The sequence below is a fragment of the Lynx canadensis genome, chromosome B4, assembly GCF_007474595.2.
Source record: "Lynx canadensis isolate LIC74 chromosome B4, mLynCan4.pri.v2, whole genome shotgun sequence".
Classification (NCBI taxonomy): domain Eukaryota; kingdom Metazoa; phylum Chordata; class Mammalia; order Carnivora; family Felidae; genus Lynx; species Lynx canadensis.
Genome location: NC_044309.1, coordinates 10,414,192 through 10,431,615, shown reverse-complemented (window position 1 = coordinate 10,431,615; position 17,424 = coordinate 10,414,192). Strand labels below are relative to the sequence as shown.

Below are 17,424 nucleotides of genomic sequence, written 5' to 3'. Positions count from 1 at the left end.
TCTGGCCTAACGTCTCACGTACACAAGACAATGTACAGTTCTCTGAATGCTTCCTGGGAGACCCATTCAACTTTCCGTGGCTCTCTATTTCTCATGCTGGAAAATAACCAGAATCTATATTGCCTGCTCCTTGTACAAGTGCTGGCCACCATGCAGGTCACTGCTCCAACTACATGGCTCATTGCCCTTTTCACCAATAAAAACACGGCCTTCTGAAATTTACATTTTATTCATCATGCACCCTTGGGCTTCTTCGAGAAAAAGACTGTGAAATTAATGCAGATTCAGGCTGATTTCATAATAATAGCACAGCACACTAAAAGCTTAGCTAAAGCAGTGCAGACTTATTTCACTTATGATCTCTAATGACTTTAAAAGTGCATTGATTTTCAGCTTCTTTAGCTTTGCACAGTTTGAACTTAGGTATCAGAGAATAATTTAGTGTTCCACTCAATTTCTTCAAAACATTATTATTATTACTACTTAAAAGATTTCCAAATGAGGCAGATCTAAACACTGAGTGGCTGAAGCCTGTTGTCATTTCGGAGTGAATGCGCGGGAAGTGGGATTCTGGCTCTTGCCCTGTGGCCAGTAAGCCAAATAGGTTGTTCCGCATCCAAACAGCCAGCGGACTGTTTGGTTTATGTAAGTCAATTTCTGAGCCATCAAATAGATTTTCTTCGTTTGCTCTGCATGTGTACCTGGTGAGATTATCAAGTCAATACTGCATTAGCACCTTTTAATCAAACAGCAATAAGAGAAAGCAACACCTGTCCATTTTCCCCAAAGCACAAAAACATCCAGTCATGAAAATAAGTCAATGCATTTTTTTTTTGCATCATGCTGTAATTTTTAATACAACAAAACTCTTAGTACATGGGAGATTCATCTCTCATTCACCTCCCGGTCCAGCTGGCCTTATGAAGCCTGAAGTCTAGCTTGCTATGAATGCCGAGCTGTTTCATATACTTCTCTGACATTATAGCAGCTAGTGAAACTCACTACTGAAGCACACTGTCTGCACCTCCACTGGCTGTAGCTTCTGTCATCAGTAAAGCTATCTGGAGCCTTCTCTAAGGCGTCTAGAAGATGTGGGTAAGAGTGTGGGACATAGGATACCACCTCTACTTGGCTTCTGTATTCCAACTCAGCTCTACAATTAGCCCCAAATTTACCATCCACCTCAAAGTAATACCCTTTTTCAAGAACATTGTGAATATCACCGACATCATTAACAGAAAGAAGTAACACTAAGAATTTTCTTTTTCCATTTCTTGAGACTACAATGGGGGCAAATGCAATTAATCTAATGGAGAGATCTTGGACATCGTGTGAAGCCTGGGCTAACTCTGCCTTTAACAGTCATGGAGATTGTGTCATTCACTTCATTTGCTCTTATTATCCAGGAACATGTGCCAAACTGACAGTTTCCAAATGGAGGTTAAGAATGAATAAAAAAAAAAAACACATGTAAAATGTCAACAGAAATCAATAAGGCACAGTTGATGCATTTACCACAATTTCAGAACAAGTAAAACTTTTTAAAGTAACTTAGTGAGAAAGAAATAGCAATTAGCTGGTCTCAGAAGGATTAGCAATAGAACGATAAAATTCCATCTCTATAAACTCGAACCATTGCTCTTTCCTTTCTGAAACCTGCAATTAAAAGCTCGACTGATGCTTCTAATTATACAACCCTTACTGCATCCAGAAAAATGATCTGACAAATCTGATGACTTCTTTAACCTTTTTACTCTATTGGCAGTGGTGCAGTAAGAGAGAACCCATCTCCTCAGGGGCTCTGTCAACTTTGGTACCGTGTGCTGTGTTCAATTACTTAGGAGAGACAATTACTGTCGTTTATAAAGTGAGAGCACATGTCGAAAATTCCCCTCTCTATGCCATTCTGGATGAAGTTCCACAACTTCAGGACTGAATGTTTCATGGTTTGGTAGCTTGTGAACCTTTGTGGCTTCTGTTAAAACAGGAGGCTGTATTAGTCCTATGGCTGGATTTTAATTTTTCTTTTCTACGTGGCTTTAGGATTAGGCCTCAGATCCGTGGCTTTTCAAGAATATAGGGTCATATAAGCTCCTTGCATCAAGACTGGCTGCTAGCTTCTTCTACAAGCCAAAGGACTGGCTTTCCACTGGACAAAAGTAACTTAGGTCAGCTGGCCCCTTTTTATGAAAAACAAGATTTGGGGTACAATGGAGCCCACTGGGTCTTGACAGAATTAACTGCTCTGACCTTACAGGGCCAGCCCTTCTCTGTTCTAGATTACTGGATGTACTGTCTCAGTAGTATGTTCTCTGGCTACTGACCAAAATGCAGGAAACACTACAACAGAGAAAAAGACACAGGTACCAAGGAAATGAAGGGTTTTTGTTGTTGTTAGGTAAGATAGCCTGTATATGATTGTCTTAAAGCCTCTCCAAAAACATAATAGCGGGGGGGGGGGGAGAGGAAAAGAAAAATTCCCTCCTTAAATGTGGCCAACCTGTAATTTACCTTACAATTATTTATGCTCTCCACTTTCAGAATGTCACAGATTGCTAACAGAAATGAAAGGAGCTGAACTCCTCCCTGTTCGGTGAGGTTTTGCCTTCTTGCTGCTAAAACAGATAAATGATTGACTGGGGAAAGGTTTCTCCAAGTAATTTCCTCCTACAGACAGGATCTAAGGAAATCACGTGGCCCTGTCACAGAGAAGATTCTGGAACACATCTATTACACTTGTCATCTCAACTGAAAAGCTGTCTTCACTCAGGTGTTCTACCTTTTCTCTCAGCTGCAAGAGAATTTGGAGAGAACTTGATGAATTCTTGGTCTGCAGAAAGAGAGAGAACGGGCACTTTTAAGGCACATACAATGCCAGGGCCTCCTGCTTTTCTGCTGCTTCTGTGCAAGAGAAGCAGCAGCCGGCTATGTTTCAACTGAGGGAAGCGTAATTTAAAATAACTTGTGCAGCATGAAGGAGCTTTCAGCCCATGGAAAACTTGTTTATAAATTCCCAAAGAAAGTTCTCAATGCAGCCAATTTTCCTTGCTGTATCTTCTTAGCGGTGGCACGATTTATTAAAACATACGCTACCAGTATAATAAGAGAGCATCAAAACTAACACTCCAATGCACTGTCCCTGATGTTGGGTTAGTTTATTTAAAATTGGCATGGAGAGATCGCTCGTTTATGGCACCTGAGGCTGAGGGCAGAGTAGGACTTAAGAGTTTACAAAGTTTCACCCCCGAGATGAGATTTGAAGATTGTATTCAGAATAAGATGACAGAATGCAGTTAATAACCCAGGGGCATTTGATACGAGTTTCCACATATGTTTAGATACTACTTTGTGGGCAAGCCTACAACGTCGTGATCAAAACGGAGTCTGCTCTGTGTACATGTTTTTAAAGTCAAAAGCCCGATCCTAATATTCTGATCAGATATAACAGAAACAAATGAGGATTTAATGGCTACAACCAGTCTGTGCTCGCCAACATCCCCGAAAATATTGCCAATTCATTTGTCAAGGGTTTTGGCAGGAGAATGTTGGAACACCATAAACACAGCTGGAATATTCTTAAACAAGCAGAAAGTTACCTTAAATGGCAGTGAAGATTTGACTATACTTTATGGGAAAGAAAAATGAAATAAACTCTTTCATTGTCTCCGAGTTACAGATAATCGTTGCCATGGTGCAGAAAACCCTGTAGACTGTACCCAAATAGTCCATTCTGACTGTGGGATTATGGGTAAGTGAGAACATGTGTATTTTAGGAAATCAACATGCTAAGGGGACGCTGACAACTAACTGCACTGGCTTGGATGACGTGAGCTTTGCTTCTGAGAGCAAACACCCCATGTGACTTCCCACACATGGACTCCGTGGCCTCCTGCTCGCTTTCTCAAACAAGGTTCACACGGCAAGCCTGGGGGTTGGCCTGCCGCTGCAGAGGGATCAGAGTGTTGTGAAGGGGCCTGAACGCAGCCCAAACCAGGTTTTCCAAATTAGAAGAGATGGCAGAACGGGTCACTGCCCCCCAAAAGGGGAAAACGCGCACTTAGATGCGGGCATACTGCGTCAAGAGAGTCATACTCCTGACATCTGCTGAGTGCTGGTCTCAGTGTGCCTGGCAGATGATGGCTGCGGTCCGTGGACAGTCATGACAATTCCTGGGGAGGGGGGGGACATGGCACAAATCTGGACGCTGGGGAGTACTGATGGGACTCTGTAAATAGCCCTTCTTGCCAACATGGAGATGAGGAGTTTTGTTTTAAAGATGGTGATTCTAAGTATAGCAGAGCCGTGGGTCCTGGCAACCCGCTACTCCGAATCAGTGGGGCGGAGAAGCTTCCACTTCATAGCCTGCGGGGAGGGGCAGAAACTACTGAAGTAGCAGAGGAGAGATGACAGGAGACACATGCAGGGGAGCTAGCGCCACTCACTAACTGCCTCTCTTGTCTGCGTTCCCGTAGCCGAACTGGGCAAGGGCAAAGGCAAAGCCAGAGAGGTGAACCACTTTTCTGTCCCTCTCCCTGATGATCGGATGGTTGGATTTGAAAACTTTTTTTACTGACTAGTTCAATACTCGGTTTAGTATTAGAAGGTGCTTTTCAGAGCAGCCAAGCTTTCCCTTTCACTTATTTATGTATTTATTTACATCTTTAATGGCCGAGGCGGCAACAGGCCTTGAGAACAGAAACGCTGAGCACCCTTTCTCTGCAGAGCCGCTAACGGGAGACACTTATTAATATTTGATTGAAAACTGCAATTCTTTAATGAAAGCAAAATAGTAGCACGAAAGAGAATTGTTCTTTTAACAAATACACTGATTCAGGAGCAGTCCCCTGTACCCAGGAGTCCCCGGGTCTCGCTAATTGAAAAACCTACCACTGTCTGCCTTTGTATTTCAGAACAAACGGTTATAAATGAGTATTTTCCTTTTTGCCACAGGGAATCCTCATCAGTTCACCAGAAATTACTTTTCTGTTAAGAAGAAGAAGAAGGAGAAGAAGAAGAAAAGGGGCAGGGAGGAGCATCTGACTCTTCACACCGGGCTGGCATCCGCATAAAATACGGATGAGGCTGCTCCCATACCCTGTCTTAGAAATCAGCTGCTCCGGGTTTCCAGTGCTGGTTCATCAACCACACAGCAGATCAAATGAGCCAAGCGCTCTTGTCGAGTACCGCGTCCTCCTCTTTCCTGCGAAAGCTGGGGCTGCTTTAAAATCTTATCTGCAGAAATCCCTCCCGGACGCTGAAGGAGCTCTACACACCGCAGGCACAGCGCTCTTCATTACGGTCTGCGCTGGCCGGACACAGAGAGCGCGTAGCGCGCCCCCTCCGGCAGAGGGAGAGCAGCGGTCACGGTGTCGCTAGGCCCTGGGGATCGTCCGCTTATACAGGACATCTGCCACACCGGGGAGCTAGCGACACCAGAGGAGGTGAGCGGGGCGCGTGTTGTGACTGCTGCCATCTGCAAAAGGGGAGACTGAGGGGCGGAGACAGGGAAACGAACTGACTCTGGTTACAGTTCATGTCAGAAGTCCTGGGACTGGACGTCGGGGGTCACTGACCTTTAAGCCACTATAAATGTCACTAGGATTTCCTCAGGGGCCTGCCTTTCTGTTCCTTCCCCGCGCTGCATGCCTCGGTGCATGAAAAGCTGCCAACATGGAAGTGTGACGGTGAATAAGAACAGGCGGGGACGGTGGCTCTGACTGCTACAAGGGCAGCGGGAAAGGACCACGAAAATGCGATCTCGCGTTGCCTCCCTACTTTATTCTGTCTAGACCGCACCGCCGGTCCCCGGGGCCTCTCCCCGCGGCTGGCCCGCCTGAGTGGGCACGAATCTATCACGACTGCGGCACAATCAGATGATCCGACGTGACTGGAAGCTCTCACGGAGTCCGTGTGCTGCGGTGGCACAGAGGGCCCCGGGACCGAGGTCCCCCCGTGTCCCCTCGCGCCGGAGGCTGTGCGGTCGCTGGCACGGGGCGCGGCTGTGGGTGCCGCCGGCGACAGCGTGGGTGCTATGCTATGGCTCAGCCCCGGGCACCGCATCTGTGCGGGTCCTGTTCAGCTTTCAGAGCGGCACGCGTTTTCCGTGCGGCGAGTGACAACCTTCGGAGCGATCAGGGAACGCTCCGGCCGTCATTCCCAAGCCACCTTCGGAGGAAAGTACAGGGACCGCAGGCTCGTGGCTTCCTCCTCCTGTCCCCCTAGACTACCTCCTTGTGGGGCTCTGGAGGTGGACATGGGCGGAAAACTCCGGTTCTCTGCGCCTGCGGTTCCCGCAGCTGACACCGGGAAGTGTCACGTCTCTAAGTCAAAAGAACCAATGTTCTTCCTCACATGGTGCTGAATTTAGCCAAAATGAGGGAGATGGGTGGAAATTAGTGCTTTGGGACTCAAGGGCCAACCTTTGCTTTCGGCATGTGGCTCGAGATGGCAGTGCTGTCCCAGAACCTGAGACCAGGAATGAAAAGAAGTTTCTAATTAGCCCCACGGAAACTGTATCGATAAGCACATTAAGAGAATGAAATGCTCTTTGTACTGCAAACATACGGAGCTCTTAGAAGAACTGGAGGATATGTTTTACAGATACACTCTGACTCAGGCCTCCTGGGCTGTCTCGGGAAACACGGTCAGATGAGGGTGAATGCTGGAGCGCTTGCGAGCGGTGGAGGGAAGGGTCTGTGTGGCGCTGTCCGAGGGGAGGCAAACATGGAAAGAAAACAGTTAGCTCCAGCTGCCGTGGATGGCTGCTGGCAAAAATACTGGTTTGCATCAATGCTCGAAGCCACAGCGGCCGGTTCCGTCATGGTGACAAAGAGGAACCTGCCATCTCCGGGACCGCGTCATCTCTGCCACTTCATGGACTTCCTGCGCTCAGGCCTCCAGGAGTTCTGCTCTTTGAAATCAAAGCCTGAGACCCCAGGACAGGCCCAGTTATTCTGAGTCCCTACCTGCTCTGTGCTACGGGGGACCACTGATGTTTCTCCTCGGTTTCTATCGCCGTCAAGCGGCCTGTTCCCTCCCCATTTCTCTCGGGCATGGGCAGAAAGCTGGAGACTCGGATGAAAACAACAAATATTCTCTCTCCTCCTCCCCATCTCTCCCTCACCCGCCAACATCTACTTCAGTGTGAGATGGAAAGGGATGTGAACGACAGGACAGCCTGTCGGCCTCCGGGCTGGCCGGGACAGCCTGAGCTAATAAGTTGGCATCGAGACCTTGTCGACCTGAGAAATACAAGGTGATCACTTCGACTACGGTGAAAAGTTCAGGTTGGACAACTTGATCACACGGGACACATTACAGGGTGACCTCTTGCTGTGTGCGGTGGCTACATCTACCTTGATGGTGACACAGAGTTCCAATTAGCACTTGAGGGAAGAGACTTTGCAGACAGCACACTCACCTCGACTCAGCCCGTCGGGTCCCCGGAGAATCCGGCATTCTTCTATCTGGCCAAATGGAGAAAACATCACCCTGATATCATTCTCATTACATTTCTTCGAAACCATTCCTATGAACAATTTTCGGTCTTCCACGGCTAGGAGATAAAAATAATGAATGAGCAAAGGCCATTTTATCCCGTTTCTTGTCATCACGGCTTCACTACCACATCAAACCGGGTCCCAGCCATGTGAGACCCAGCGTGGGCCGAAGGCCAGCTCTTTCGACTTCCAGGCTGCCTTCCTTCTCCACCCCACCCCGTCCTGCCTCTACTCTCCCTTCCTGAACACTGCCTCTTTCTGGCGCATGTTCTTACCAACGTGACATCTTCAGAGGACACGGAACACTGTGAGGTCCTCTCTTCCCAACACTGTTTGGAAACTCGGTTTTCCCTAATTTGTTCAAGCTCCGTGGAGTTGCTAAAATACTACCATTCCATAGAGATACTTTAGAATACAGGTTAAAAACATTTTTTTTTGTAGATATTCTTTTAACTTAAAGAATGGCAGAGAAAGAAAAAGGTCAGGGAAAGAAAGGAACAGAGGGAGTGGGATAGGAAACAGAACTTTTAATAAAGCATTCAGTGGGGAAAACCTTCTCCCCCAACTTCAAATAGCTTTGGATCCATTAAGAGAGATGCTCATCTCTCTGGAGAGCCAGGAAAGACCTTCCATGGCTGTCTGTCTGTCCGTCTGTCCGTTGCACTGGCTGTGCAGCTCAACCAGGACAACACAGGGTTTGCAAGTGAAGAGGACGGCAATTCCAAGGAAAGAATGGGACTGGGGCTACCTGAGGATCGCACCAGGATGACCCCATCGGGAACCCGTAACAAAAGAGAACAAGGAGGGAATAATACTGTTCTACACACCCAGAGGCAGGACTCTTGATGAGCAAAAATACATTTTGGGTATCATGACAACAAGAAACCAATTCCATCCTGGAACCTGCCAGGAGGTACAGACTAGGGAAGGTTTACCTCTGATGACCTGGGAGATTTTCCTCAAAATCTACAAGCTTGTGCTCAGGATAACTGGCCTACGTTTAGCCTCAAAGGCACAATTATAACTGATTTCAGGACAGTGTTTGCAGTCCTCTTTAGGAAAGAGAAAAGACAAAAAACAAAAAACAAAAAAACCAAACATTCCCCTGCCTCCATTTTACAATGAAAACAAAACAAAACAAAACAAAAAACCCATCCTAGATGCCCATGGGGAGTTTTATTTCCCATGTTGCATTTTAACCCATTTCTTGAAATTTAAAGAAAGGACAACCAGCTGCACCAGCACCTGAGAGGCAGTCCTGGCTTCGGGAGGGACCCTGCTACCCATCCCTGTGTAGGAACCCTTGCTGTCGTAGCTGTACCATAACCTCATCACTGCCATCTAACTGGCTTTTATCTCTCGGTTATTCTTTCCCTGGAGAGTCAGTGTCTCATTTCCACTTAACCGACAAGACTGTGTTATAGAATTTCCAGGGCCAGGTGCTTTTGGTGCCTGAGTCAAGCCGGCCCGGGGCGCCCGGGTAGCTGGGAGAGAGCCGCTGGTGATGCTGGAGCATCATGACACAGGGGGAGGTTTGCTCTGGAGCAGACAGCCTGGGAGGACCCGCCAGGAAGGGAACCGCTCCGTCTCGGATGTCTGCTGCAGTAGCTAAAGCCATGTGAGCACCTGGAACCTGGCTAGCGTGACTGCGGAACTGAACTGTTACTGTGACTTAATTTTAATCTAATTTTAAAAAGCCACATGTGACACTATATTGGACGGAGCAGCTCCGAGGGGCCTCAGGGAGGCAGCTAAACGCTCTCCCCACAGAGTCCAGACCGGAAGGAAGACACGAAAGACGTGGTTCTAGTTGGCTCTGAAGCGGGGCAGTGAAGGAACCTGCCCGGGGCCGCACCTGATGCCCTACTCCCAGCCCTTCCCTACGAGAGCAGAGGAGGGTGAGGTGGCCTCCAGAGGAGCGTGGGCCGGGGGCGGGAGACTCGCCTGGTCCCAGCGCTGCCGTTACGCTGATGCGTGACCTTGGGGAGGGAGCGAGTGGACTTCTGTGGACCTCAGTCTTGTCACCCACAGAATGAGGTTTAAAGTCTTCTCTTTCCTCGCTGTCTCTCCTCGGTAACAGAGAGAAGGCGGCCCAGCTGCGTGTTTGGGGCAGAAGAACGCCAGAGCCCAGGATCCCACCTGCCAGCCACCCTCTGCACTTGGCAGCTCCTGAGACCCGGCAGGAAAACAAGGGCTCCGAGGGACGCCAGCGGAGACCACGATGCCACGGGACTGTGAGCTGCGGAGCGTGCGCCAAGAGCTCGAGAAAGGTTTGACGGGCGGAGAACGTGGCATTTAAGGTGGACTTTAAAGAGCCTGGGGAGAGCCTGGTGGAAGGATGGGGGCAGCAATTCCGGCGGCTTCTGCAGGGTGGCTCAAGGTATGAGGGAAGGAAAACTCGGTCCACGGCCGCTGCCTGCGTTGAGCCTCAGCAAGGTGGACGTGGGCAATGGCGTCACTGACTTCCCTCCTGCAGATGAACGATTTCACGCCTCAGAAGCTCTTCTCTCTTCCGTCGGAGCAGGTGAGCCACCAGTGCGGTACTGGGAAGCGGTGCAAGTGAGTTAAGCATCCGTGCTCACCAACACCAGGGTGACCAGGAGTACACGGTGGCCCCAAGGGAACGAGGCATCCCCGCGATGGGCAGGACCGGACTGAAGCCTGGCAGAGCTGGCAGTGGGAAACTCTTCCAGTCGCAGCCTTAACCTCCCCCCCACCCCCCACCCCCCCAACTCTGGGACTCCTACTTGAGGAAGCTATGGCTGATAGCTTCTTGAGAGTTAAAAAAAAAAACAAAACACAACTCAAAAAACAAATCCTGTCGAATTTCTTCTTATCCTGAAGAATCCAGCTTTAGTTCTTTCCAACAAAAGCCAATGACAAATCCCCAGTGAGTCCCTGGTTTCACTGGTAAACCTATCACGGTGGTACGCAGCTGACGCATGTTGCCGGTTTTGAGCTTCGGGGTGATGCCGGAGCCCACTAAACGGGCAACTCGTGACTAACCTAAAAAATAATTTTTAACCCAAGATGAAGAGTACGAACTGCTGGAAATCACCAGTCAACAAGCCCCGGCTTCCCAGGCATCACGACAGGCCAAATGTGGGCAGGGTGACGGAGGCAAACTCTTTCTCCAGTAACGAGCAGCCGCTGAGGAAATAAAGTGGAAACCTACACGATCCACAGGCTTTCCAAAAAGCGGATTTCCTCCTGCGCATGCGCCGCGTCAGAGACGCCGGATGTTCACAGTCGTGTTAGCGGAAGTCCTCTGTGGTTTCTAGCAGAGGGCTCCCTGTGCTTTAGTGGCGAATGGGGATAACTACCCAGTGCCGGCTTTAACCTCCTTCAAGTTTTCCCAGTGGAAATTTATTTGTAAGACTCATTCTTGGGATTCCCACTCGGAGGACCCCTAAACAGCTCTGTCACCATTTTACATAAACATAATTATGTTACCATTTCACTTAACTTTTTTCATCAATTTCTGATGACTTTCTTGGTGGGGCTTTTCGTCAGCACTCCTAGGCAGTCAGTGTCTGTGTTCTATCCCCGGGAATGCAGATTGCTGAAATATACCTACTGTGTTTATAGCATTGTGTTAAGTGCCTTACGGAAATTAAAAAAAAAAAAAAAAAAAAAAAAAAAGAATGAAAAGGAAAGGTCTCTGCCTTCCAGGAGGAAAGTCTACTTTCCTTCAGGATAACCCATGAATGAGTAAAGGCAGATACTTTGTGTAGAGAACTCTGTGCAGGTGTGGGGTAAGTGCCATCACTAACAACCACAGAGCCGAAAAGGTGTTCCATACCGGCAACCGTTGCAAGTTCTCCTCCGGTGGTAGGAGAGAGGGTTAATATTTTAAGTTTTTAAGGGGGGATTTTTCAGTTTGGGGAATAGAAACTTTCATTTAAAAAAAAATCCCTAATTGTAAGTCTGCGCTAACACCCCGGTGTATACTCTGTCAAAGTCACACCTGGATTCAGGGCGGCCTGAATTAATTAACAACTTTTCAATGTGTTAGTGCTAACATATGGCATTTAATTACTGCCTCCAAATCCGTGAGTCTCTCTGCTTTGAATTTCAAAATTATTTCTTCCTCTTCCAGTGAGTCAGAGAGTGACCGGATGGGAACACCCTGTGAATCTCATTTTCACTGGAGGCTTGCGGGCCTGCACCTCCCAGACAACATTTAGTTATCTTGACCCTGAGAGCTCTGAACTTGACACAGGGACACCAGGGGTTTTCGGAGGCCTTGAGAAAAGAGAAAGGGCTGACGTCGCATTTCTGGATGTGAGGTTTAAGGACCCCTGACAAGTTGGGAGGTTGGAGTTAAGGTTAAAGCAGAATAAATTTATGCTCTGTCCACAGAGTGAAAAAAGAAAGAAACAAAACAAAACAAACCCCTCTCAACCAGGAGCATGACAGAAGAGTGAACGCTGGTTGGTCGCTGAGACCCCCAGCACAGAACCAAAGCAACCTCTACGCTTTCCTTAGCACTTACTGCTGGACAAACTTCAGATCTCGCAACTGCACTTACTTTTGAATTGTGCGCAGCTGGTACCTTTTTCTGCATCGCAAAGAGAGCTGGAAAAGCGGCCCTCTCAAGGTAGACAGAATGAAAGACTGTAAGTAACTGTGTCTGTGCCAGGGTAAGCTGTGACCTGGAATCCACACCTCCTCAAGCCTCTTCCCCTGCCATGACTCAACCGGATGCAATGGAAAAACAAGACAACTTGGATTCTGTGGAAATCGGGGTATTTATTCAATGCGTGTGTTCTTCTTAAAGGCCCCAATATTTTACTGCTGATCCGGAATGGATTTTTTTTTTTTTGACACCTGGCACAGTTAGAAACACCAGGGCAGAAGTATAATGCTGTGAGTTTGCAGAAATGTGCTAGAGGCTGCAGCTTAAATCAGAGCCAATTAAGAGGGCAGGCTATAGGAAGCCTGGAGATTTGGAAAGCCCGTTTGGTCGGCAAAATACCGAAGGGCAGGGCAGATCTATGAGCAGCCTAACATTTCTGGGCTCACCATGGCAGTTCCCTTTGTCAGAATCTCTAGATGGACAAAGGCTTCAAAGAGTGATTGCTTTCTGGAATTCATTTGTCCATCACTAATTAATCTGTGATTAGCAGCCCTTTCTTGCTGAGCAAATACAAAGTTTCCGAAAGCCGAACATACTGATAATGAAGACGGTAACCGTCTAACTGTGATGAGTCCTTTGTGCAATCCATAAATGTCAGCAAACTCAATAAAGGTGCAATTAGACCTCGTTATTCTTCTTTCACAACTACTGAGAGCATCTGAGCCAAAGAAATCTTTGTGCTCTAGGAGCTTTGGAAACTATGCTTACCTGTCAAAACTGCCATGTGCAATCAGAAAGGGCTTGTGGCTTTTATCACTTGCTTCCGAAAATGATACATTTCTCCTGACTCCTCAATCAGGTCCAAGGAGAACCCTGAAGCCGGTTCAGTCTATGCAAGGTGAGGCACAGACTTTGCACCTCCATAAAGACACATGATTTAAAAGGAGCTGCTTCAGTCCACTTATATTTTTTGACTTTTTTTTTTTCCTGAGAACTCAGAAAATGAAGGTCAATCTACAAAGCAGAGGAGGAGCTGGCCCAACGAGAAGGTATGTGGGAGTGAATTTTCCCTTGTGTATACAGATCTGTGCTTTGGTATGAAAACCCAAGGCTGGAAGTGCCGGCCTCTGCTGCTCAGAACGCACTAAACCGGCTGCCTCGGGAGGCCACAAGTGCGCCGACGACAGAGTGAATACCTTGGCAGGTATTATGCTAAGTTCTTTGTAGATGTTAACGTATGTGCTCCTTGAACAACCCTGTGAGGTGGGCCACACAGGAAGTGTTCAGACTGCAGACCACGGTAGCCTCCTCTTACAGCTGGAGATACGGGGTCGGCTGAGGTCACGGGACATGCCCACGGACACAGCTAATGTATGCAGGGTCAGGGGTCAAGTCTGGACTCCCCCAGAGAGCTTTTAACTGCCACCCTGAGTTGCTTCTTGGACAATGGCATTTTTAGGGATGCTCTCATCTTAGTAAAACGGTGTCTAATCCTGCTTGGCACCTGAGATCGTGCCCTGCTGGGCTCGCCAATGGCACATCCACTCTGTTGCTGTGGTTCTAGACCCAGAGCAAAGATCACCCTCAGTGTCCAGAGCTGCCACTGGAAACAAGGGCGACCAACACTCTGGAGACCTCCAGGTGGCCAGCCTACGGGATGGATTCTCTAAGTCAGGTCTGTGCCCACACAGCAGCAAATGCTAAAGAAGAAACCTTTTCGTGGTCCCCCTACTACTTGGGTATTTCAGGTCAAATATTTCCAATTCAATTCTCCAATTCATCTTGTTTTAACAACCGCGACTTAAGGTTCAGAAATAAGACAAACGTTCCTCCGTGGCCCTTGTCCTGACACAGTTGAGAGAATTAGGAGTCCAAAGGAAAGAGAGCATCTCTAGGTGGCCAGAAGCTCCAAGATGACCTTCACGGGCAGCGTTCATCCCAAATACATGAGTCCTCTCTCCACGAGGAATAGAACAGACCAGACTGTAAGTGGGTACTTCTGGAGCAAAAAGGCTCAGGAACCGGCATGGGTACCTGGCCTCCTTCCTGTAGACACTCTCAGTGCAGAGCTCTCTGAGGCCGTGGAAAAATCTGGGTCATAACGATAATCTGCATTTTATAGAAGTGGTGCTCTATCCTTTGCAAAGCACTGTTGTGAAGATCCTATATGAATCTAAAAAAAAAAAAAAAAGCCAACCTACACGAGGCAGCTACATTTATTCCCATTTCATGAACGAGGAGATTAAAGTTCGGTCTTTAAGTGACCACCGGATCAGCAGACTGAAGGTCGGGAAGTTCCAAGGGTCAGGTCAGTGTCTCCGTAGCCGTCGTCTTCAGATTCACTGCAGCAGCCCCAGCCCCTGGCAACGCCCCTGGTGCACAGCGGTCACCAATGAGTAACTGCTGAATAAAGGACCCAAGAGACCTGCCTGAGGCCCCGGGGGACTTCAGACCCTCTGACGCTGGATGCCGTGTTCGTGGTTAAGGTAGTAGGGGTAGGGGATGGGAAGAGACCCTGGGGCAGGGGTGCGGCAGGTGAGAAGGCAGTGGGCAGGGCGCAGAAGCCTACTCCCTTACAGACAAACTGGGTGCTACTAAGGCCACGCTCCCACCTGGCCTTTTCTTCAAAACTTCCTACCTCATCTGTGAAGAAGCCAGAAAATGGGATGCACTACAATCAGCCAAAAAAAAAAAAAACCAAAAAAAAAAAAAAATCAAAAAAACCCCCAAGTACCTTGAGGAGAGCCTTAGACCCCAATCATCATTTACATTTGCAGATATGCAGCTCTCCAAGCGCAAGGCTTCTGCCCTGATTACTAATTAATGAGGTGCAGACCTGCTCGTGGAGGCAAACAGTGATGATTGTGTCAGTCTTGTGGGGCAGAGCTGCGCCCAGGTCTGAGAAGGTAGAGGGTTCCTTCAACATACACTTCAGGAAAGTCAAAGAACAAAACCGGGACAGAGGCGGGTGTAAACGGAAGCAGAAACTTATGAGAGCGAAATGTGGCTATCAGCCCTCCCCTGTGTCGGAGAGCTAAATCTCAATTACTTCCCGGACCTCATCACATGCATATTTTAGTACCGAGCATCCGTTTATTTAATCAGCCCACTGAATTCTGAATGAATTCGGATGCAAATGCATCGGTACAACTGAGAGAAAAGAGTGCCATTGAGGAACACGCCAGAGGGAGAAAAGAGACAGCCGGCCCGATCCTCAGCGGGTGAGCCCTTTCCAACTCATCTGCTCCACACACTGTGAGGTCCCTCCTCCCCATCGGGTGTCCTGGGTTGCTCTGTGCCAGGAGATCAACAAGATGCAAAGGCCACAGAGCCACCACACGAAGCAAGCCTCAAACGGAGGGACCCCGAAAACCACTTCTTGTAACGTCTTCACAGATCTTGACACCAGAGGTGAACTGAGGCAGGGGAGCGGCTCCCGAGGTTCTCCAGCTAAGACACCCGCAGGGCAAGTTCCCTGCAGCAGCTCTCCCCTCCCCTCCCAGAGCCGAAGCAAGTGGGGCCGCCGCCTCCCTCCCCCACCTGACTTCTTAATTGAAAGAAACAGTATTAAAAGAGACAGTTGGTCACCACCTACCGTTTGACTTTTCACTATCGGCAGGTTTCATCTGAATGGGATGATGCATCTAAAAATACAAAAGTGAGAAAGTAAAGGCAGATTGAACAAGTGTATGAACGGCCTTAGAAATCCCACGCTGTTCAACTTGAGCACGGATACTGTCATGAGGACACAGAAACAAAAACAGGATCTCTCTCCATGAACAGCAGCGCCGTTAGGAGGCAAGCCTGCAGTTACATTCAGGAACAGGATTCTTTGGAGTCACTGGGCATCACGGCACAGTATTTAAAAGGTTGGGCTTTGCAGTCAGACTGCAGTTTACACCTGGTTTGCCATTTGGTAAAGAGTTTCTGCCTGTATCTTGTAGGTAATTCTCGCTCTGCCAATCATCATCACCACTGATCTTGGGCAAGTGTCTCAACTTCTCTGAGCCTCAGTTTCCTTATCTGTGAACGCTGAGTATGAAACAAGGAAACGCACGTGAAGGGCTTAGTTAAGAGGGCACGGGACCTGCTGAGAAAAATGATCTATAGTTACTTTGTAACTCTTACAAATCTAAACACAAGACTGTCTTCGTTTTTCCTGGGGCCATTCTGATGGATTTTCCCTAGATCTCATTGTCATTTGAAGGCCTCTCATCTAGATTGACTTAGGCACCATTATGTAATTTTTATTAAATACAGAGTATGAAATAGGAATGCGGACCCAGGAAAGGAAGGAGGAGAAGGGAACTGGGGAGGGAGGGCGGGAGGCACAGATCTCACGATCCTGTCCCCTCTGTAGGCGTGCAGGAGCGGAAGGAACCCGAGAGAGACATCGTGGGGCCAAGGTCCTGAGCTCCTCTGTGGCTCTTTACACAAAGCCCGTCTCACCCCCGTGCGTGGTCCATAGAGTTCACTCCAAGCGCAAGAACGCTACCACCATTTCCAATTAAAATAAATTCCTCCAACCACTTTCAAAGGTCCTCTGGCTTCGTATTTCAGCATACCCCAAGGAACCTCGGAGCCACAGTGTCGATGGAATCACTGGCCGTGCAAATGCTCTCATTATAATGGGTCCCGTTCTCTCTGAACCTTTAACTCGCCCAGTGGACTTCCATCACTTGCAAGCCACAGCCCTGGGTTTTATCTAATTTAAAGGAGAGGGGAATGGTACTTGGCTCTGGCCCTTAAATGACGGGCAATTATCATCAGGCAGGCTGGCCCACGTGCAGCTGACGCCTGCCAGGGTCTTCACAAGAGGGATGAGGGAGTGCTATCAGGGGACAAGAGGCTACATAATGCAGAGCTGCTCCGTTTATTCTAAAAGGCAAGGCGCTCTTACTCCCTGAACGTAGACCCTGACGTGTGGGGTCTACTCGGGTCTCCACTCCATTAACATATTCAATTTGTGAAGGAGAGACCAGGAAGAGAGCGGGATGTTCGGGGGTCAGGAAGCAGACCAGTCTTTTTTGGAAAAGCCTGGAACACGTCCCTCAAAAAGCAGGCAGAAGTGAACGGTGCAAAGCCCCGGGCTGGGCTAGGAGTGTGGGCTCTCCCCTATAGGTGATGCCTGGGGAAGACGGGCCGAGTCCCTGAGCGGCATGTGAAGCTCCCAATGTGTGCCAGGCTCTGGGCGAAGAGCTGGGGAACAAGGCCAAGTGAAGAAGCTCTGACGCTTCGGGGGCTCACTGTGTATGGGGGGGGGGCTGACCTGTAAACAGCCCCTCAAGCACGTCAAGTGCCATGGCAGACACGAGGACAGGGTGCGGCAGGGCCCGGGCAGAGCAG

The 17,424-nt window shown here is 48.6% G+C and overlaps 1 protein-coding gene across 10 annotated transcripts in view; it reads right to left on the bottom strand.

The window, feature by feature from the left end:
• The window catches only part of CELF2 (CUGBP Elav-like family member 2), a 405,408-nt gene that overhangs the window by 66,106 nt on the left and 321,878 nt on the right, over nt 1-17,424 (bottom strand). For all 10 annotated transcript variants that reach the window (XM_030322970.1, XM_030322971.1, XM_030322973.1 and 7 more), the window contains 2 exons: nt 15,674-15,722; nt 7,421-7,555 (listed from right to left, as the gene is read on the bottom strand). In XM_030322970.1, the coding sequence (XP_030178830.1) occupies nt 7,421-7,555; nt 15,674-15,722 (184 nt within the window). The remainder of the gene's footprint in view (nt 1-7,420; nt 7,556-15,673; nt 15,723-17,424) is intronic.